The sequence below is a fragment of the Sphaeramia orbicularis genome, chromosome 14, assembly GCF_902148855.1.
Source record: "Sphaeramia orbicularis chromosome 14, fSphaOr1.1, whole genome shotgun sequence".
Lineage (NCBI taxonomy): Eukaryota > Metazoa > Chordata > Actinopteri > Kurtiformes > Apogonidae > Sphaeramia > Sphaeramia orbicularis.
Genome location: NC_043970.1, coordinates 36,021,197 through 36,044,436, shown reverse-complemented (window position 1 = coordinate 36,044,436; position 23,240 = coordinate 36,021,197). Strand labels below are relative to the sequence as shown.

Here is a 23,240-nt window from a genome sequence, read left to right as displayed (position 1 = left end):
AGTACTTATATAATAAGAAAAAGAAAATGTCCATCTTAAGTTTTAAAGGGGTTCTGGGTCGTCTTGATATTTCTAGCTGTTACCAGCAGGGGTCAGTCTAGTACCAGAACACACCTAGGACCAAAACCACCAACGAATCGAGCTTATGTATTCACAGACTGTATCACTAACTGAATAAAGTTCATTCAAAAGTCTAAAAAATAAAATTCAACTAAAACTCACAGAGCTTTATTTTGACGTATTTTGAGTCGTTCAAAATAGCAGTGTCTTTTAATCTTCACGTGCTGCATCAGCTGATAGTTTACATTATAGCTCTGTTAGTTTAACTCTGTTTATAGACAGAAAACAGCCACAGTAAAACCACAAATCACCTCTGTTTTCTGTATGGTTTGTGTTGTCAGTAGCTGCACTAAAGATCTGTTTGGAATCCAACAAGCAGGGTCAGAACTGTCACAGTTTAGTCTGAACTGTGGATTAACAATTTCGCAAAGATAATAACAGCCTAATAACTTTATACCGTCATAAACCTCATAATCAAACTCACCTGTGTAGAAGAAAAGCTACCATTTCAGCATCAAACTCCATTCTTTTCATTTAGAGCTGTGACCAGTGGAGAAAACAACAACAGTGCTTGTCACTTTCACTGACTCTCAAAGTTGTTTCTTAGTGGTTCTCATCCCACTTTCTGGTGCTTTGGTCAAAGGCCCCATGATGTTAATTTTCCTCACCATGGGAGGCCGGCAGTGTGACTCACTACTTCCTCTAGTGGTCACATAAATCCCCTGGCCCAGCAGGGGTCAGCAACCCTGGTCCTGGAGAGCCACTAACCTGCATGTTTTAGATGTTTCCCTCTTCCAGCACACCTGACGGTTGTTATCAGGCTTCTGCAGAGCTTGATGATAGGCTTATCATTTGAATCAGGTGTGTTTTTCTATTTTATTTATTTGCACATCATAAAACAGCAAGAGAAAAATAAAAAAAAACAAAAAAACATCAACATTCAAACAAGTAATATCATTGTGCAGGAGAGGATAGAAGCCAAAAAAGGCTTATGTGAATACCTCCCCAGAAATAAACAATACATGAAAAAAAGAAAAAAAAAAGAATTAAAAATACGATATGACTGAAATAATAATCTAAATTAAAAACAATAAAAATACAAATCAAATTAGAAATCATCAAATACAAATCAAATGATATACAGCCTTACATTTTTTCATGAATTAGAGTCCTTTTCAGATGCTTTTTAAATAATGATAAAGACGATGTTGATTGAAGTTCAGGTCATAGATCATTCAAAAGATGCGGTCCACGATATTTTAGAGAATACTGACTGACAAAAGGTTGTACGGAATATAAAATTTGCTTGAATACCGTGTAGGATAATTGTGAATAACAGAAGACAACTTCAAGAAGTTTTGGAAAACTTTTAGAAGAAACTTTTGTGTTGGAAGAGGAATACACCTAAAACATGCAGGATGGTGGCTCTCGAGGACTAGGGTTGCTGACCTCTGCCCTGGCCCATCACTGGAAATAAATTCACTTCATGTCTCTACAATCCAACACATTGGCAGAACTTCACAGCTCTTCATTCTAAACACTAAAATGACAGTTTTAGGTCATTTTCTGATATTTGAATGAAGAAATACTACATACAGATCCTTTAAGGTTACTGACACTGATATGCATTTTCAATTGTCCAGGTGATATAAATAGTATTGCAATAACATAAGGGTTGCTGCTACTATTACCAAAGTGAAGGTCTGCTGTTTTTATTTTAGTAAATCTATAACTTAATATCAATTCAGGTTATTATGAAATTAAAAAAAAGGGCACTTTCCATGATAAGGTCAAGATCTTACAGTATTAGACAGAAAATCCCAATACATTCACCTTGACTAAACACAGCAGGAAAGACAACCCTGTACACTTTTTCTGATTAAAGTAGATTAGCTTTTTTTCTGATATGTGAATCCTTTCTTTTTTCACCAGGTGATGAAGACGAAGAGGAGGAGCGAGTGCCTAACTGCTTTGACTACTTCATGCACATACTGACCGTTTTCTGGAAAATCCTGTTCGCTTGCATCCCCCCGACAGATTACTGGAATGGCTGGGCATGCTTTATTGTGTCCATCTGTTGCATCGGTGTTTTAACGGCCGTTATCGGAGACCTGGCGTCACATTTTGGCTGCACCGTCGGCCTGAGGGATACAGTCACGGCAGTGGTGTTCGTAGCACTCGGGACATCCGTTCCTGGTGAGTGGAATGTTTTTGTAGAGAGTCTCAGGGCCTCGAAAGTCTGAATTAAAATATTTTTTTACACTGTTGACATTAGATCTGGTTACTTTTGGTTCCTCATTGCATTTTTACAAATGCATTAAACTTGTCGTGACATTATGTATCCTGTCCTCATCCTCTCCACATACACTGTTGCTCGTAAAGTTGGAATAATTACCTCCACCAGGAGGTATTGTGATCACTTTGCTTTGTGTGTGTGTGTGTGTGTGTGTTTGTTTGTTTGTTAGCAAGATAACTCAAAAAGTTATGGATGCATTTTCATGAAATTTTCAGGAAATGTTGATAGTGGCACAAGGAAGAAATCATTTTCTTGTTTTGTTTTTAGACACATTCCTCTTTTTATTTCTATTCATGCACATCAGTAATCACCTTTGACCAGGTACAATGGTCACATACTGAGTCCCAGGTACACTATATCTATCAAGAATAGATCATATTGTCACTGTCATTTCATGAGAAATAATACGAATATTTCATCCTAACTTTATGAGCAACAGCATACTTTATGTATTTTGATTTATAGGTGGATGTGTGATGACAGTGGGTTACAAATAAATCTAGTACCCTTCTCCACTTTAGTGGCAAATAATTGTTGTGTTTTGTTGGATTAATTTTGTTATCATTAAACTATAACTATTATGGAGTAACGACCAGCAGCAACAACATCAAACATGTTTATGTTTTTCTAATATGTTTTTTCCAGTGTTGGTTCATGTATTATACACCTAGACCTTCAGTGGTATTCTACCTGATTTAATCCACCTTTTAATATCAATACTATACAAAAAACACAGTCTAACAGACCGTTGCATCAGAGACAGGTATGTGACATAAAGACTGTCATTACTAAAGTAAACCAATGAACACAACTCAGCAGCTCTCCTTTCACTACAGCCACAGCTGCACCACGTACATCATCTCCAGCACAATCAGCAATGTTTACTGAATAAAATAACAAAAATAGACAATTTTATATTATTTATTATATAATATATATATATATATATATTTTTTTTTTTTTTTTTTTAATTCTCATATAAGTCTCTACAGATGTGTTTTTTTTTCTGTATGCTCTTTGACCATCTATTCAAATGACAGGGTAAATGCAGACCTTATTGTACATCTGCTAGATCGCCCCCATGTGGCCAACATGAAAACTGATTGGCTACAATCTACAGGTTGATTCCATTCATTTGAAGTTTCAGAGGCTGCAGTGTTGATTCTGAGCCTCAAGGCAGATTAATTTTGCCCGGCAACAGATGACGGTGAAATCTGATTAACAAACGCTCTAACATACGCACACACACACAACTGGAATCAGTGAAACCAAGAGAAAAGATATCAAATAAAGACAATACACTGTTGGGAATAATTGAAAACGTCCTCGTGGAACAAATATAAAAATGTATGGTGTAAATGTATGTCAATGACTCTGATTCTTTAGGCCAGAAAAGAAGCCTTTGCTAAACATAACAGTCCACCACTGATTTTGGACCATATTTCTGTTAAAAACTCTATTTCCTGTGGCTTATTGTTCCTTCCTCCACCTCTTTCTCTTCTTCTTCTTTTTGTAACGTCTGATAAGCTCTGTTTGCCTTAACCTGCCTTAACATCCTGTAATTGTGCCAGACCAAAAAAAAACAAAACATAAAAATTAAAGCTACAGACCCTGAAATTAGGGGGAAAAATGCCAGAATTTAACACTCAACACCTTCTTAAGCTTTTAAGCGAGCAACGCAGATTCAACTAAACCATGGTTGAGTTTGATCCTGACTAATGCCACTTCTTTTATTATTAATATGTGACAGACAAGTGTTTGTTTTTTAGGTTCTAGTCAGCATAAAAACAAAAAGTCACAACCAAATGTTAAAACAAATGTAGGTACTGCAATAATGTCATTTTACAACATTTCTATTTGTGTCCATGTAGATACCTTCGCCAGTAAGGTAGCAGCCACTCAGGACCAGTACGCTGATGCATCTGTGGGAAACGTGACAGGAAGCAACGCGGTGAACGTGTTCCTGGGCATCGGTGTGGCCTGGTCTGTAGCCGCCGTGTACTGGGAAGTCAAAGGGAAGGTGTTTCGCGTGGACCCCGGCTCGCTGGCTTTTTCAGTCACACTCTTCACCATTTTTGCCTTCTTCAGTATGGGAGTGCTGATGCTACGCCGGAGGCCGTCCATAGGGGGCGAACTGGGAGGCCCTCGGGTCTTCAAAGTCCTCACTGTGCTGCTTTTCTTTGGACTCTGGCTCCTCTACGTCCTGTTCTCCAGCTTGGAGGCCTATTGCCATATACAAGGCTTCTGAGAGAGCACAGCTGGGGAGAATGAACACCACATAACCAGGACTTTTACCTGGATATCGCTGTTACAGAAACCAGTGAGAAGAAATATGTCCACATTTTACCTGCTGCCATGGTTCATAAACACAGGCAACAAAGAGACACGCACAGGCTTATCTGAACATCACACTCACTGTAGGACAGGTCAAGTGGGTAGGATTAATCTGAGCAGTACTGATTAATAAATAACATGCAGAGACTGTATTCAGTTCTGCACAGCATATGGTCGGCTTGTCACTGGTTTTTGCTTGACACAGGCTTAGTCCCAGTTGGTTTAAAGCCTTGATTTCGAGTTTGATCTTACTTCTCTCCGTGCTTTTAGAGGCTTCTAAACCTGGATCGCCTGATTATGTAAGAAAATCACTGACAGCAGCTTTTACACAGACTAGCAATGTAAGTGATAATATGTGAAGAGCTGTCCTTGGATATGAAAATAATGGCTGAAGATTGCCACGTGGTTCTGTTGTTTTTGTATATTAGGGCCTCTGAGTGTATCATCACTCTGACACTATGGCCACTGAGGAGTTATAATGTCCAGTTAACTTGTCTGTAACCTAAGCATTTAAATCTATAGATCTGTTCCACCGTGACAATTAATTGGTAACATTGCACCGAGCAGAGTTACTGTTTCTCTGGTTACCTCTGCTCCAACACACTGATTTACAACCACCTGGAACGTTTTAAGCTGTCACGTTTGTGTCCGTCAGCCCGACAGGAATAAAAAATGTATGTGGCCATGGTAAAACTGAGCAGTTTGAGAGATAAGCTGCTGTTGTGTAATATCTCTCATGTGAAAATTGTGTCGAGGTATGTGGCAAAGAGGAAATGTTGCATATAACTTACTGCACCTACAGTACTACTGATGTGAAGCACTATAAGAACTGATAATGATCGCAAATGCACTATATGGGCCCCATATGAAAATGTATAATTGATGAATTACACAAGCAATGATTTGTTTAATGAGCTACTAAATTAAAAGGTAACACTTTATTTGATAGCGTTTGCACAGGATTTTATGAGAACAAACTAATACAAAAGAAGAAACATTAGAGGTATCTGTCAAGTGTATTGAAATGACGAATTTAGGGCATCTCCTTTGATTAATTATACTACAGGTTTCAGGAATAATGAAATACTGAGCATTTTAGATATAGATAAAGATTCAGAAATATTCACAGACTTGATCTTCTGTGGTTCAGCTGATAATTTTAACTGTTGTATTTTTATTCTTTTAAAATACGACTTTTGCTCATAGAGTTATGGCTTTATTCTAATAATTTTATGATTTTTTTTTTTTTTAATTACAAATTTATTCATGAAATAGCTTATTTTTCATCTTCACTATGGCCCTAATATTTGTAAAAAAAGGCAGATTTATGAAAAAACTGGCAAACTTGAAGTCGTTAAAAAATAATCCTTTTTGATTGAAATCGATTTATTTACACAATCTTTGCAGTCAAACAACAGAGGCCACAAACATGCAGAAACACATTCAGAGGCATAACAGAAACATTAACAGAAAGAAAGAGGAAAAAAACTACTGATGACAAAACAACTCCTTCTCAAATATTGAACATTAGCTGCTGAAATGTCACAAACACTCTGTAAACTCTCTGTAGGCAGATTATCCAAATAGATAAATCCAAAGTGTTACAAGTTTTAATGCTGTAATGAATATCTGCCATTTAGTGTGACTGTTTGAAAGTCGAGATTCAATAATCCCAAAAGTCATATCTGTTTATTTATCAATGGTGTAATTCACTGTCTTTGTAATTGAATGTATATTGGGAAAAATATATGGACATAATATGTTGTAATTTATTCTAAGTTGTCAAAATTACATTGAAATTTTAACTGACTGTGTTTCCATTGAATCCTTATTCATGTGGGTTGGTTTTATTTACTCATTCAGTGCATAAATCATTTGTTTTTACATAAACATGGATTTTTAAGATGTAGGAGCAAATATTGGATGACACGAAAGGCTGGGTTAGAGGATGCTGCTGCTTTAAGACATCGTCTATCACTAATAAATTATCTCCTAGACAGGACGTGGAACTGGACTCATAATGGGAAAAACACAGAGCAATCAGTATATGACAGAATATGCAGAATACTACAACAATCTGTTTGAAAAGAGGTGTTAATATAGGTAGTGGAGTCCATTCAAAGTAACTTTAAGCTAATGGGACATTGTTAGCAGGTTTAGGTAACTAGTACTACAAAATATAGATGATCACAGATTGCAGACCGTTTACCGTGTTGAATAATTCAACGATGTAGTAAATACAATCAGAAAAATATGTGTATAAACATTTGGCTCTATGCTTCTAACAATTCTGTTTATGTGGTGGGACGGATGTGATTTCAGCATGAACCCTCTTAGTTCTATTCTCAGATAGAGTATCACCAGGTGTCATATGTTTTCTTTTGCAATCCTGTTAATGCATATCCAACTCACCCAAAAGTCAAATCTTTATGAGCTAATATCATGGATTTTCTTTTTATAATATAAATATACACAATTCTTTGCAAAAATCTTTAGCCACTTTAGCTTTGCTGTTTTTGCAGGTATGAAATGAGCATACATATTTATTTTTCATTTTTCTTCAAATGCAACAAGAAAATACAGAAAATATGTGCACAGCCTTAAAATACACACAAAACCTGATCTAAATTAAGTACTTTTTCTAAGCTCTGAAGTGTTGAAATTTGGCCCTTGATGCCCTTTTTGTTAATGCTACTGGTACCATGGTAAACAAGTATTTTAATTCATTCTTTCATATTTAATTCATCAATTAGTGTCATTGAGTTACACCTTGTTTAATTTGTAAAAGACAGATTAATGATTACCAGGGTGGTAACCGTGTCCTGTTATGGGAAACAGAAGCTTAGATTCTCCATCTATCACCATTGCAAATACATCACAATTCAGAGAGTACAATGATAGAATAGTTATAGCAGGGGTGTCAAACTCATTTTAGTTCAGGGGCCATATTCAGCTAAATTTGATCTGCAGTGGGCCGGACCAGAAAAATAATAACATAATAACCTATAAATAATGACAACTCCAAAATTTTCTCTTTGTGTTAGTGTAAAAAACCCCATTAAATTATGAAAATACTTACTTTTATAAACTATCAAAAAAAAAAAAAACATGAAAAAACTGAAATTTAAGTTAAAAAAACGTAAGAAAATTTAGTGCAATGTTAACAATATTATTCCTCAACTCATCATTTCTACATGTGCATTATGGATCAGATCTACAAAGACACTAAACACTGAGGAACAGGCAGAAAAATTGCTTAATTTTCTTTAGACATTTCAGGTTGTTCATATTTGTTCAGGTTATTCACATTTTAGTGTTACAGGATAGTTTGTAAATGTAAATATTTTCACAATTTAATGTTATTTTTTGAACTAAAACAAAGAAAAAAAGAAATTGTTAACTCTAGATTTTTTTTTGGCTTAATTCAAGATTTTTTTTTAATTAATTGAAAAACATTTTTTTGGCTTAATTCAAGATTTTTTTTTAACTTAATTAAAGATTTTTTTTTTTTTTTTTGCTTAATTCAAGATTTTTTGCAAAATTTGAGGGTTTTTTTGTGGCTTAATTGAAGAATTTTTCCTTAATTGAAGATTTTCTTTTGCTTAATTGGAGATTTTTTTTTACTTAGTTGAAGATTTTTTTTTTTTTTTTTTTTTTTTTTTTTTTCCTTAATTGAAGATTTATTTATTTATTTATTTTTACTTAATTGAAGATTTTTTTTGGCTGAATTCAAGATTTTTTCCTTAATTCAAGCTATTTTTTTTTTTTTTTTTTTTTTTTTTTTGCTTAATTCAATTCAAGACTGTGGAATTTTTGCACTTAGCAAAAACATCCCAGGGGCCGAATTGGACCCTTTGGGGGGGCCGCATTTGGCCCCCGGGCCGCATGTTTGACACCCCTGAGTTATAGCAATAGCCAAGAGGCAAACAATGATGTGTTTTATTACCAATGAAGGAATCATGTTGTTCAGTGTTAGAACATTGTGGATGTCTGTCGGAGTCTTTGTTTTGCTGAAAATAATTGTAAAACGAAAAAAAAAAGGTTTGAAATAAGTTCGTCTGTGTGGCTTCAAACACGTAACAAGTATGGTCAATGTAAAACAAAACCGATGCCTTCAGGTGCTCAAACACAACTTGGTGACTTCCCGTTTTTCCGACACGCCTTGAACGCAGCGTCAGGCCGGCACTGGGGACAGGACAACATGGCTGCTGCTGCGGGCCGATACTACGGAGAAGGCGGCAGAGCAACGAAAAGACAGAAAACCGAGGAGGGAGGAATGACCACGGTGAGTGGTTACGTCTACTCTCTGCAGTTTGGGTTTTGTTGGTTTAAAATTATGCAAAGTTTGGTTTCTTAACAGCGGAATTCAACACGGTGAGGCAATATATCACAGCTAGCTAAAGAAGCTAACTAGCTAGCTGACCGATGCAAACCGGTTCTTGACGTTAGTTTATGCGAGTCGTAGCTGTTGTTATGACGTCAAAAAAATTCCAGTTGCTGCCACGAATACTTAGTGTAATGCAATACTAACTGAATGCAAGTTATTGCTGCAGGAAGTAAATATGGCTCATGCAAGTGTTTTCTTTGCAAAGTGACGCTGGTCAAAAGGCAGGCTGGACTGTATTGACGTAATGGGTTATAAATTAACCCCCGGTCACGTTAAGATGAATTGTTGTTGTGTTTATTAGAAATTAAATCAATTGGGTGCTTGCTTGTATTGTAAAACGAGTCTGCAAGTACTGTGTCTTTCCCCTGTTGAAGCATCATCTTGTGTGTCCCGCTGTCAGGAGAACTACGATGATCCCCACAAACCGCTCCCCTCCCCAGTGGTTCACATCAGGGGCCTGGTCGACGGTATCATGGAGGCAGACCTGGTCGAGGCCTTGCAAGAGTTTGGAGCCATCAGGTAATGAAAACGCCTAACGATCTGTGCATACCAACAACGTGAACCACCGAAATCCATTGTGCAGTATAATGATGGATGGTTCTACGGGTCTCTTTCTGATTCATTCCATTTTGCTTTTTCATAGTCATCCCCTGTCATATTGTATGCATCGATGCGACGATGCGACAAAAAGAGAGTGCCAGCTTCCATTTACATCCTTGTATTTTAGCTAGTGATCACCATGGTAATACATGAACTAATGAATGAATCCAAATCGTTTCATAATGTTGGAAATGGAGCAATAAATGTGAATGACCTCATTATTTTTGGTTACCTGTGCAATGTTTGGTTCTTTACTCCAACAAATTTGTGATAATGGTCTGATTTGTCAGATGCTTAATTTTTTGAGGGTGTCCACAAATCCTTAAAAACTTTTAAATTTGATTGTCTTGAATTATGGCATCAATTTCCCTTAAAATTGATAATCTACATTATAAAAGGGAAGAGTTGACTGCTGCAGTTTAGCAGTCTTAGGTATTTTTGGTCAAGAAAGAAACTAGTAAAAACAGCAAGTTGATAGGACCAATATTTTGGGAGATATTCTAGATTCTGTTGGGTTTCTGTAAATTGGCTTAGAGTCTGGTTTTGACCAACTCTGTATATAAAGTGTCATGAGATAACTTTTTTGTTGTGATCTGGCGCTATATAAATAAAATTTGATTGATTAAGTGATTTGATTGGTTTTCCCCTGCAAATCGCTTTGGAAAAAAGTGTCTGCCAAATGCATAAACATAAACATATTAGTAATTTTGGAATACAGTTTCCTCCCAATGGCCAGTCATGTTGCTATGCCAGTGGAATTTGCCAAGAAAGTAAAGGAATGAACTGTATCAGAGGATGTAGAACTCGTGGTTCCACACGGGTCAATGCACTAGTTAATCCTTTAACCTGACACTTAAAGTTCTTAAAAATTCTACAGACACAATAAATGGCATTGCTATATTTTCTTTGTAAAGCTTTATAGAGAATTAGTTCAATGCGTAATTAGTATTGATCATTTTATCGTAACAGAGATGGAAATGAGTGGAGCTTCCAACAGTCTTTCATGGGGGAAGGTGTTCAGATATGAGCTTTAGTAGCTTGAACGTCAGTAGCAGAAACATTAGTTATGGACAAATGGAAATGTAACGTTAGCTGGATTAAAACATGGTTAGGACTGATTCATTACAATTATTATGAGAACTGTTGAATGTGAATGTAAGGTCTGAAATTTGACCAAAAATGCTTTGAAGAATGTCTTAAAGTCATAAAATTGGCTTCCTCAAACCTGCACATACCCCGTTTTTGTCAGTCACGAGTTTGGTTCTTATGTGTGCTGATTAGTACTTAGTAGCTAGTATAAAACCAGATTATTTCAGCCTTGTTGTAAAATGGCTGCCTATTGTTAGGCACTCACTGAGAACTTTAACCTGTGATGTGGAAGACAAGCTCCCAATCTTTATTAGTGTAAAAAAAGACAAAACAAATACAACTAATCTAATAATGCCTTCTGTGGCTCTATACAGCTTTTGAGTAAAAAGCTGTGTAGAGCCACAGAACACATTGCCACTTCTTGAGAATCTGCTCTTAGATCAGTTGTTAGAATTATTGAGTTGGTACTAAATGTTATGTTTTTCTTGATTTTAAACATTTAGCAACATCAGCAATTTGGTCTTAAAGTTTTGTAACTTTTCCCAAATTTTTTGTTTTTACAGTTATGTTGTTATGATGCCCAAGAAACGCCAGGCTCTGGTGGAGTATGAGGACATGAATGGCTCCTGTAATGCTGTTACATATGCAGCAGAGAACCAGGTTTATATTGCAGGCCACCCTGCCTTCATCAATTACTCCACCAGCCAAAAGATCTCCCGTCCAGGAGACTCGGATGACACTCGGAGTGTCAACAATGTGCTGCTGCTCACAATCATAAACCCCATCTATCCCATCACCACGGTAATGTGATCATTTTTTGCAGTGAAAAGTGTCATAGTTTGTGCAGAAATTGTAATATAGCTGTCTGATAGTGTATGACTTGCTTTGGTTTTGGTGTAAACATATGCCTTGTGTTAAAAATGGTATTCTTCAAAAAGATGAAAAGAACAATGAAACACAGGCTTAAGTTAAAGTAACAAGTAACTTTGTTTACACAAAGTGCTGCTGTTTGTTGAGTGGTACTGCTTCACTTACATCCACAAGCTTGTATCTATTGTTTTCCACAGTATGTTACTTGTTAGGACTACTGCAAAGGTATGATTGTGAAGAAATATTGATGACAGAGCTTTGCTTTGTGCATCAAGGTAGTTTCAAAATACAAATGAAAAGAATATTTTCTTTCCTCAATATATATTTGTGCACTTCTGTGCATATACATGATGCCTTTACTAGGTAAAATGCCATAAACCTTCTCATTAATTTGCAGTTTTCTACCTCTGTGCTTCTATAGGATGTGCTGTACACCATTTGCAACAACTGTGGTCCAGTACAGAGGATCGTCATCTTTAGAAAGAACGGGGTTCAGGCCATGGTCGAATATCCTTTTCATCAGTTTCTCTGTTAACCTTTTTTGGCACTCAGTGTTTAATGTCTTTATGATTGATTTTATTAGGATGTTTAGAAGGCTTCACATAATTACATCTCCCCTTAACTTGCTGCCACATTTGATTCAGTCCAAAGTGCCCAGAGGGCCAAAGCCTCTCTGAATGGGGCAGATATCTATTCTGGCTGCTGCACTTTGAAGATTGAATATGCTAAGGTGAGTGTCTATCATTGTCTGGCACTGATACGTGCTGAATAAACATCAGATGGGACAGTTGTTCAATTTTGTCATGCTTTTCTCTAAACAGCCAGCACGGCTCAATGTCTTCAAGAATGACCAGGACACATGGGACTACACAAACCCCAACCTCAGTGGCCAAGGTAACATGCAGACCCCACCCCTTCCTTCCCCTTTTTTCTTCCTCTTTTCCTCTCATGCCACTGTATGAGATGTTAGGGTTCTCTGCTTCCAGGGTTATTGCCTTTTGATCACACACTGAGTTATGTGTTCCATCATTCACTGAGTTGCTAAAAGTTAGTGTTCAGAGGCAATATTCCTGTGATGCTGTCACAGTCTTCATGCATTTTCTCGCTACACTGGAAGCACAAAGTAAGGGCATGAGGAGCAACCTCAAGGGCAGCCAACGCCAGTTACAGGCTTATGCATGGGAAATGACAAACTTGTGGATCACAGTATTATATGTAGTCTTCTATTCTTCACATAGGTTCACGTTCCCTGTAGAGCATGTCACAGCTACACAAACCTCACATCCCTGCCTACTCATATTCAGTCAACACCTAGCACCTGGAAGACTAGAACACCTCATAGCATTCCTCAAACATAGTGGAGATTTTGTTGTAACTTTAATTAGATGTTGCACCAGACCACAAAGGTGAGCTATTAGACTACAATGCACACCACTACTTAAAGGTCCCATAAAATGACTCCCTGGGTCTTTAAACATTTGCTAGACTGTTGTGTAGAGATGCTTGAATGTAATCGTAAGTGGAGGTGGTTTGTGCATGGGTGGTAAATGCAAAAATTGGTTATTATGGGAAACAAAAGAGTGGGGTTTTGAAATAGAAATGGACTTTATGCATTGTTATTTGCAGCAACTGGGGGTACAGTAATAGTCGGGACATGAATATTTTGTATTTCATGGGGCCTTTAATGTAAAATTGAATAGAAGAATATGCTGTTTTATCTATGTGGTTGAGCATTTACATCTACATTTTCTAGTGACAGCAGTTATTGTCTTGATATATACTAATCACCTCTGGCACTTGTGTAGGTCTTGATTTAAATGGAATTATGAAATAATTCACATTGTTTAAAAAAATAAATATTTAAAATGAAAAAGTGCTTTAAAGGTGCAGTGTTTTGGATTAAGTGGCACCTAGTAGTGATGTTATAGGTTTCAGAGTGAAAAGCCTCATTCAGCACAATGACTTTTATTTTCAGGTGATTACATACTAATAGAAAAACATAATTATACAATTTTCACTAAATCCTACACACTGCACCTGAAAATAATGTGTGTCTAGACAGATCGAGTTAGGTGCCTTTGGTATCTGTGGAGAAACTTTCATTTTCTCTGCAGGCACTGTAAAAAAAAAAAAAAGAAGCTTTTCCTGTTCAACATAAACGGGACACAACATGCACATAGCTCTTTTACAAGTGTTTAACATCTTATCCTCTTAAGAGATTCCTTTGTTTTGTTCAGTTTTGGCTGCCTTGCAAACTATAGGTACTCCTTGTGTCCTCACTGTGCAGACTCATACAGGCTTACCTCAACCTGTAATCAGACACATGCTGCCAAAGACACACCGCCTTCTACAGCTACAGTATAACAGCACCCACAGCTACAACTTATGTAAATTGCTCTGTGGCTTACATCGGACACAGTGGGGCAACAAACACTGGAACACAACCTCAACTCAGTATCTCCTTATTCCAAGTCCATCATCACCCAGTCGCCACCACCTGACACGGGAATCCATTTTACTTTTTCTGGTGGACTGTAGCCACCATGTCAGTTTGAGGGACAGAAATAACTCCAAGGCCATGCGAACAGACACCTCGCATATCCATCACAGACTGATCTTTACAAATTGCTAAGCATCTTCCACCACCTCTTTACCAGTGCAGCACATCTAACCTCCAGAGCCCTGCGGAGTCACCATTTTTGACACAATACATTGATGATGAGGGCGGGAGTCAGATGTGTGGTCATAGCGACCACGCCTCCTAGCCTTTGGGATGTGACTGCAATAACACAACCACAGGGAGCAGCAGAGGAGATTTCAGACACACTCAGCCTGACCAGGGGACAGATGTCGACACATACTGGGGCAGTAAATAAAAACGAGGCCACTCTCTCTCAGATGCTCATACAGCTCGTCTCTTCTTCCTGTGCCGAACACAACATGAAAACACACCGACCTGAATATCCATGGCAACACACAGAGCTGAGCCGCCATGACAGCACATCGTCACGCAGATATTCCAGATGACTTACTGTCAAGCACTAGATGCCTTTTTCACTTTGCAAGTGGCTGACAGCTATTAAACCAAATAAGTGAGCACCATGTGAGCGTCCATTTTTACACGAGAAGAAACATCCACAGGGGGGCCCACGAAGAGACACAAGCGTCAAACACCCATCAAGCATACAGCACAGAGGCAAACAGATTCAGAATCCTTTCCCAAAGCTCTCTACATTTATGGACTCTGGTGTTCTGTTTTTTTCCCCCCCTGTACCTTCTCCCCATTTCCCTCCTTCTCTCTGTGCTGTTCTTGTGTTGTTCTTCTTCGTTGTTTCATTTTCCCTTTTTTGCACTGGCCCATAGTGACGCCTTTAACGCCTCCCGTGTGATGCAGGTTTGGCTCAGTGTGTCTGTGGACAGACAGCCTACTCTCTAACGGTGCAAATATCCTGCTATGTGGTCAAAGCACGGTAAGCTGGAAACGAGCCTCTAATAGCAACTTTGAAAACAAATCGGCAGCAAGTCAAAACCAAGCATGGACGTGTGGCTGTACTTTTCTCTCTGGTGGTGGGGATGCAAGGAAGGAAAGAAGAGAAAAAGGAATGAAGAGGGAGAGTGAGTTGAGGCTGGAGTCAGAGGGTTGGCGGGTGGCATCCTTGCTGAAGACTGCCCCCTACCTGCCCACTGTGTCCCATGCTCCGTGTGTGGTGCTGTAAGTACTCAAAAGAGATGACTGAATAATCTGACATGATGGTTAAAAGATTGAGTTATGAAACCAAAACCAAGTTGACTCTTGTTTTTCTTTGCTTTTACTGTTGAGCTATTATCTTATTTCTATGCATACACACATCCAGTCGGATCATAACACACTAGCTGCCAATAATGCGATGCACATGAACACACCTCAGAAAGAACTTCCAAACAGTACTAACATTCACAGTTTTTGGTTTGAATGCACAAACATTGGGTTTTACAAACTACCTGAGGAAACAAGAGAACCAGTCTGAAGTATGAGCTCTAAATTAATTCTAGCTCCATTAAGAACATTGATCTGTTTGTGTCTAGTAAACACCAGTTAACATGGATGCTTACTTTGTTAAAACTGAAGTATTTTCTCATTTTAGTGCTGGTTTAACTTTGGTTCAGGTTATTTCATAGATTATCTCAATGCCTGTTTTTTTTTTTTTTTTGTATTTTATCCTGACCCAAAACAGTCACCGCATATCACAGTATTCACGTTTCTAGAATGCAATGTCCTATGCACAACGTGTTGTGTAAGTGGTGTCTGTAATTACAGTCCCCATATAATCACTAGGCCCATTCATTATCTTGTGTTGGCTACTGGGGTAATTGTCTACCAACAACAGTGTGATATCGTATTTACTGTATGCACTGTCTACCAGCAGGGTCTGTGGTTATTAAAACATTTTTTTTAATCTATTATTAAGACTGAATTCCACGTTAACATACTTTTTTTATTATATTAGTGTTGAATAGTTTTCAGCTTTTACACTAATTGTTAAAAGGTAAAAGTAAACCTGTTGGCTGGTGGCCAACTGTGCTAATGCTGAACTGCTAACCCACACAGAGGTAACAGTACATGTTGCAATACATTAGTGTTTTATCTGTTACAAGACTGGGAAAAATGCAAGCTTTTAAAGTAATTGTAAAAAAGGTAAAAGTAAACCTCTGGGCTGATGGCCAACGATGCCACTGTTGGATTGCTAACACACTTAGAGCTGACTTGTATGTGTACAAGAGGTCACAAGCGGTTATACATTACATCATTTGTACAAGTATTGAAAGGATGAAAATACAAAGAAGGTTTAGGCTGAAAGCATCAGGGACGAAAGCTCTGTGTAAAAGTTGACATGACTTTTACTAATTATAATTTTTGCACGAAGTGTTGATAACTGCAGTTATATTTAAAAATTCAGGAAAACTGTATCACAAACTAATCACTGTGAAAATGTTAAGAATTCACTCTGGTCGTTGTTAAACAGATTGTAGGTTTGCTTCTTACTTTTATTTTTTTATCTGTATTTATTTATTTATTTATTTTACAACAAATGGATCATTATGGATAATGTCCATTCTGTGTTTTTCAATGATAAATTTAACCCAATCTAAACCTTGGGTTGAATTTTTATTTATTTTATTTCTCTTCCCGAATGTATGCAAGTCTAAACACTTGATGTTTTTTCACTTTTATCTGATGTTCAACATGTACTCTATCCTGGTTGTATTTACTGTGTAGTTTTCATAGTTTTCAATAAAACATGCTTAGAATACAAGGGCTGCTCATAGCGCGGATGGATTTTTTTTTTCACTCTGATTTACTTGAATGTTTGTTTTTTGACATTGTTGAATAGGATGTGAAGTGATGTATTTCTGTTGTTGTGTACAGTGTTGGCAGAATTCATACATTTTTTAAAATGTTAATTTGGACTTGACATGTGTATATGTGTACCTGCACAGATGCTGATGGTGAAGGCAATTGGAACAATTCACAAGGTGTGTACTAGGTTAGCAGATTACAGAGGTTGTTTTATAAAGGAAGTGTTAAAAAAAATCTACGAAGTAACTTGGAAAAAAAATCTCCATTATGTGTCATATTAAGTAGCAGTGTAGAAGTGTGCAGACTTATAAACACTTGAGATGTCAGGCTCCTCTGCTGCATGTTAATCACAAACTGCCCCTTAGCATGTAGTATCCCTTGTAAGGTACCTGTTTGGTAAATTGCTGGTGAAAACTGCTTGATGGGCAACTTTTCTTTTGCTGTTTCAGATCCTAATGCTAATCCTAACAAACGCCAGAGACAGCCTGCTCTTCTGGGAGACCACCCACCTGATTATGGTAAATATCCACCAAAAACACTGACAAAAAATGCTCACATTCCAGTTCTGTTTCTGTACTTATCTTTTCATTTTATTCAGGTGGCCCTCAGGGAGGGTATCACAGCTACAATGATGATAGCTATGGCCCCCCTCCTCCTCACCGCATGGGGCCAGGGATGGGAGGGCGGGGCCGTGGCGGGCAGCGGTATGGCCCAGGGTACGGACCGCCGCCCCCCGAGTACGGCCCTCACGCTGACTCCCCGGTTCTCATGGTTTACGGCCTGGAACCCACTAAGATTAACGCTGATAAGGTGTTTAACATCTTCTGCCTCTATGGAAACGTGGAGAGGGTGAGTGAAGTGAAGTCACTGTTACTTTAGTTATTTGCTGTTGGAGAATGTCTAAAAATTAAACAATTTAACCCATAAAGACCCAAACATCCATCGCTGACCAAAAGCATTTACTGATCTAAAATATTTACTAACTGTTGATCCACTAATCCTATTGATGCATGTAATCAATTGAGGTAAATTGCAGTTTGTCATCTTTTCATGGTCATCAGATATGACCCATTTGGACATTCAGAGGCTCCGTAGTTAGTGTGAAAACAGTCATTTTCTTCAATGTTTATTCAGTAGTAAAACCCATGGAGGTTGATCAGTGACAGTGGATGGAGACACTTGGTTTATGTTGGAAAAAGAAATTTTTCCTCATTGTTGCTGATTTGATATCATAACCTTCAAAGTTACTCTGAGCTTTTGTGAACATCTACATGATCAGTAATTTAAATACAGGAAAATACCTGATTTCCACTATAACATGCAAAGTTGCCGTAATATGTGAAATACCATAATTATGTGTATAATGGTGGATTTTAAAACACTTTATTTTCTTGAAATTGTAGAACAGGAAAGGCGGAATACTGAGGTTTCTCATTTGTCTTTAGTTGTGCTTCATTCTGTCAGATGTTTACTATCTTTGAAAATAAAGAAATATCCTCTTTCTTTGGAATGTAGGCAATCTGTTTGTCACTTCTTGATCTCACAAAAGGTCATCTCTGCCAATAATTACCAATAATTCTTAAACTATTTCCTGCCACTGCTTGAGGGCTGGTGGGTCAGATCCTGGTAACTGTTGCTAATATACACATCCTCTTATTACACCAAGATACAAGGCTGTGACATCTTTGTTGATTTCTGATCCCAAAACCCTTTTTTTTTTTGTTTTTTTTTTTAAGCTAAACATATATTCCCCAAAATAAATTATTTTAAAAAGATGTGAGAGTGATTAATAAATGTTTTGTATTTGTTTTCTTCAAGATCAAGTTCATGAAGAGTAAACCTGGAGCTGCGATGGTGGAAATGGGAGACTGTTACTCTGTGGACAGGGCCATCACTCACCTTAACAACAATTTTCTATTTGGGCAGAAACTTAATGTTTGGTAGGAACAAAATAATGAGAAAGCATCAGATTTCTTTAATTTCTTAAATCCATTAACGCTGGTGTACTCATACGTTTTCTTCTGTGTACTTTCCTCATAGTGTGTCAAAGCAACAGGCCATTGTACCAGGACAATGCTATCAGTTAGAGGACAACACCAGCAGCTTCAAAGATTTCCACGGCTCTCGCAACAACCGCTTCACCTCCCCAGAACAGGCAGCCAAGAATCGCATCCAGCATCCCAGCAACGTCCTGCACTTCTTTAACGCACAGCCTGATATTTCTGCAGAGATCTTCAACCAGGTCAGTAGAAAAACTGTGAAATCATTCCAACCCTGGGTTCTGCCTGTGACTAGTTAATACCGCTCAAAAAGCTTCTTCACTTTATTTTCTTTCTTTGCAGGTTTGCGAAGAACTGGGAATCAAAAGCCCCACAAGTGTGAAACTTTTCACCGGAAAAAGTGAGTGATATTAATGTTATATTAGTTGCAACTGAAGCAACTAGTACAGTTATCTAGATTTCTCAATGAAGGGTCCATCAGAAAATCCCGTATTATGCACTAGACAGTCGCGGAAAAAATTATTAGACCATCAAAAGCCATCAAAACAATGGTTATGCAATCAAGTACTAACTCCTGTGTGTATCGTGACTAAAACAGACAGAAAAAAAACATGGAATGCCTAAAAGCACTGTTTTTGGCAGTACAACGCCATAGCTATTGATGTAAGAACTTGAGTGATTTTGGTTATTATCAAGAAAACCATGGAAAATGGCTAGATATCAGCTCTGAAATTAACCTCTTATGAGCTATTTTTGTTGTTATCATTATATTTGTCCAAATAAATGTACCTTTAGTGATACCAGGCATTATGTTTGATCTGGTGCTTTTTAAGTCACCTTTAACTTGTTTTTTGTCTGAACCTCATGAAGCATGTCGTTAGCCTTGTAGCATAATTGCCCAAGTCATATTTTTGGCCGAATTGTCATATATACAGGGTGGGGAAGCAAAATTTACAATGAACATTTAGTTGTTTTTTCTCAGCAGGCACTACGTCAATTGTTTTGAAACCAAACATATATTGATGTCATAATCATACCTAACACGATGATCCATACCTTTTCAGAAACTTTTGCCCATATGAGTAATCAGGAAAGCAAACGTCAAAGAGTGTGTGATTTGCTGAATGCACTCGTCACACCAAAGGAGATTTCAAAAAGAAGGAGTGTCCATAAAGACTGTTTATAATGGAAAGAAGAGAATGACTGAGCAAAACTATTACGAGAAAGTCTGGAAGATACTATTAAAGAAGAATGGGAGAAGTTGTCACCTGAATATTTGGGGAACACTTGCGCAAGTTTCAGGAAGCATGTGAAGGCAGTTATTGAGAAAGAAGGAGGACACAGAATAAAAACGTTTTCTATTATGTAAATTTTCTTGTGGCAAATAAATTCTCATGACTTTCAATAAACTAATTGGTCATACACTGTCTTTCAATCCCTGCCTCAAAATATTGTAAATTTTGCTTCCCCACCCTGTATATAAAATGAATCAGCTGTGTCAGGAAAGTACAGTTACACAAATATCACAGTTTAGCCAAATATATGACTTAGGAAATCATGCTATGAAGCTAACAACATGTTTTTATTTAGAAAGTCTTTGTTTTCAGTTTCCAAATGAGATTATTTATCCACACAAGAGACTTAAAACCTTTTATTCCAATATTGTGGTTGGTTTTCAGGGTATTGATTTATATTCATTAACTGATCATGCACACGTGGCCAAAAAAAGTTAATTATCTACCGAGCAAATGCAAACAATGACACACATCTTTTTTTCATAAGTTAAACAGATTTGCTACTTAGCTTCTGCAGATCTAATGAGACAAAAAGCAGATAAACTCCACTTTATCTGACTTTACAAAGAACATTGATATGATTAGAGTTTCAGCAGTTATTTTACAGTCAAAAACATGATCAGTTCTGTCATTTGAGGGTTAATTGTGCTACATGGTGAACACCAATTGAATGAGTTCAGTACATTATTACAGTTAAATCCACTTAAGATTCCACTCTAATGGTTCATCTTGGTGGTTCGACAGGCGAGCGGAGTTCATCTGGCCTCCTAGAGTGGGAATCCATAAATGACGCCATGGAAGCCCTCGCGATGATGAACCATTATCAGATGAAAAACCCAAGTATGTCATCGTCTCATTACAATAATATAATAATAATAACCAGTCCTTTGCAGTGTAAAGTCAAATGCAAATACACTTGGTTTTGATTTGCAATGACAAATGTGTTTTTCTCCTAGGTGGACCTTATCCTTACACACTGAAGCTGTGTTTCTCAACCACACACCACGCCAACTAAATACTCCTCTTAATCTATTTGTAATGTTTTGTGTCTTTGTGTAGAGTATATTGCTGTTTCGTTGTCACCTCCCATGAAAACATTGAACCAGTACTGACAAAAACCTAGGATCGATGTGCTTTAAAACATGTTACTTAAACATTGATTTTCTACGATTCCTTTTTCCTTTTATCATATTTTTCAATCAGTTATTTTGTATGTTCAGACACTCGTTTTGAAGACACACCCCACCCACTGTTGTGAATAACATTTTAGCGTGGACCTTAGTCTTGTGAACAGTGAACAGTACCCGTAACATGGAAGCAGGCGTTACCAGGTTTCACAAATACCGATACATGTATTTTTCATAATTTAAATCCCATTTGACAGAGAAACATCTGGAGAAATAGTACATTGAATATCATGTTCGTGAAAGGGGAACATCTGTAGTTTACTGGCTGAAAATGGACATGTCTGCTTGTCTTTAAAGTGGTTAGGGTGCCTTTCTTTTGTTGATATTGAACTGTAGAAAAGATAATCACAGTGAATATTTATAGCTAACACATGACAAACAAATCAGTAAAATACTAAAGATATGACTTTGGCTGGAATGACTACAAAAAATTCTGTTTGTTTTTACATAGCAGTACTAAAAGTTAATGTTAGCTATGATCGAGCATAGACCACATCTGTACACACAGGTTTTTAATGCATTATGTATAATAATTAAATGTACTCTTGCTAACACCGCTGCTGTGTTCTGGGATGTACAAGTGCAGCTTTTTTTTTTTTTCTCAATAAATGGATGGCAGTAAGCCACAGATTGACCAATTACTTTATTGTGTCATGATCTCAGACCATGGTGTGAGTGTGTTTATGTATGTGTGTGTTATACATCTGCCAACGATGGTTTCTTACAAGTCAAAGAACCATCCAGGAGTTGATCATTATTAGTATTATAGTATTAGAAATAAAAAATACTGAGAAATACCTTTATACTAAAGCTTGACAAAAGCTCTAATTGAATTTTCAGTGACAGCCTCAGTATTTGTTTACATAAAATATCAGCCATGTGAACACTTGATTTTATTGTTTCTTTCTGTGACGCACAAGGGGGCAACATTAGGTCACATGAGAAACCGATAAGATGAAAGGCAGAAAAAACATTTTGGATTTTTTTTTTCTTTTGAGAGACATACTGAATAAAGCAGGGCTGTCAAACTCATTTTATTTCAAGGGCCACAATCAGCCTAATATGATCTAAAGTGGGCCGGACCAGTAAAATAATATAAATAATGGGATAAAAACTTATAAATAATGCCAACTCCAAAGGTTTTTTTCTCTGTTTTTGAGTGAAAAAAGTCAAATTCCGTCATGAAAATGTTTACATCTACGAACCGTACTTGAACATAACATGAACAAATATGAACAACCTGAAAATTCTTTAAAAAAAAAATCAGTGCCATTTGAACAATTTTACACCTTAGTTTATCATTTATACACAACTTACAGATCACAGTGGATCTACAAATACACAAAACATTTAATAAGAGGCAGAATACTGGTACAATTCCACATACTTCTATTAAGAAATTTCAGGTTATTCACATTTTTTGTAAAAGGCTAGTCTGTAAATGTAAACATTTTTGTGTAATTTTACTTTTTTTTTTACACAATAAAGAGAAAAAATTTGTAGTTTTCATTATTTATAGGTTATTATAATGGTATTTTACTGGTCTGACCCACTTGAGATTGAATTGACCTAAAATGATTCGAACATCCTTGATTGTTAATATCATCAGTGTAATTTCTGCATTTCACAAAATCGTCCTAGGGGCCAGATCGAACCCTTTGGTGGGCCAGTTTTGGCCCCTAGACCGCATGTTTGACATCTGTGGATTTAGGAGTAGACAAATGTCTCAAAGGATGTCTTTCTTGTAATAAAAAAGCAAATATTTTTCTCTGCATGCTGGTGAT

The 23,240-nt window shown here is 37.1% G+C and overlaps 2 protein-coding genes across 3 annotated transcripts in view; both read left to right on the top strand.

The window, feature by feature from the left end:
- Positions 1-6,467, top strand: part of LOC115432842 (sodium/calcium exchanger 2-like) — a 50,745-nt gene extending 44,278 nt beyond the window's left edge. The window contains exons 12-13 of the mRNA XM_030153889.1: positions 1,993-2,256; positions 4,228-6,467. Of these exons, the coding sequence (XP_030009749.1) occupies positions 1,993-2,256; positions 4,228-4,604 (641 nt within the window). The 3' untranslated portion in view covers positions 4,605-6,467. The remainder of the gene's footprint in view (positions 1-1,992; positions 2,257-4,227) is intronic.
- A 2,397-nt stretch (positions 6,468-8,864) lies between these two features.
- On the top strand, positions 8,865-22,097 carry LOC115432843 (heterogeneous nuclear ribonucleoprotein L-like). Of its 2 annotated transcripts, XM_030153890.1 has the most exons (14): positions 8,892-8,975; positions 9,478-9,596; positions 11,330-11,567; positions 12,058-12,143; positions 12,270-12,366; positions 12,458-12,530; positions 17,115-17,150; positions 17,424-17,492; positions 17,573-17,823; positions 18,793-18,914; positions 19,015-19,216; positions 19,317-19,374; positions 21,014-21,109; positions 21,226-22,097. In XM_030153890.1, exons 1-14 carry the CDS (start codon positions 8,892-8,894, stop codon positions 21,282-21,284), a joined length of 1,590 nt encoding a protein of 529 aa, XP_030009750.1. In that variant the 3' UTR covers positions 21,285-22,097. The 2 variants fall into 2 exon arrangements, with proteins under 2 accessions (XP_030009751.1, XP_030009750.1); XM_030153891.1 differs by lacking the exon at positions 17,115-17,150 and having other exon boundaries at positions 8,865-8,975; positions 21,226-21,284.
- Positions 22,098-23,240: the final 1,143 nt, after the last annotated feature.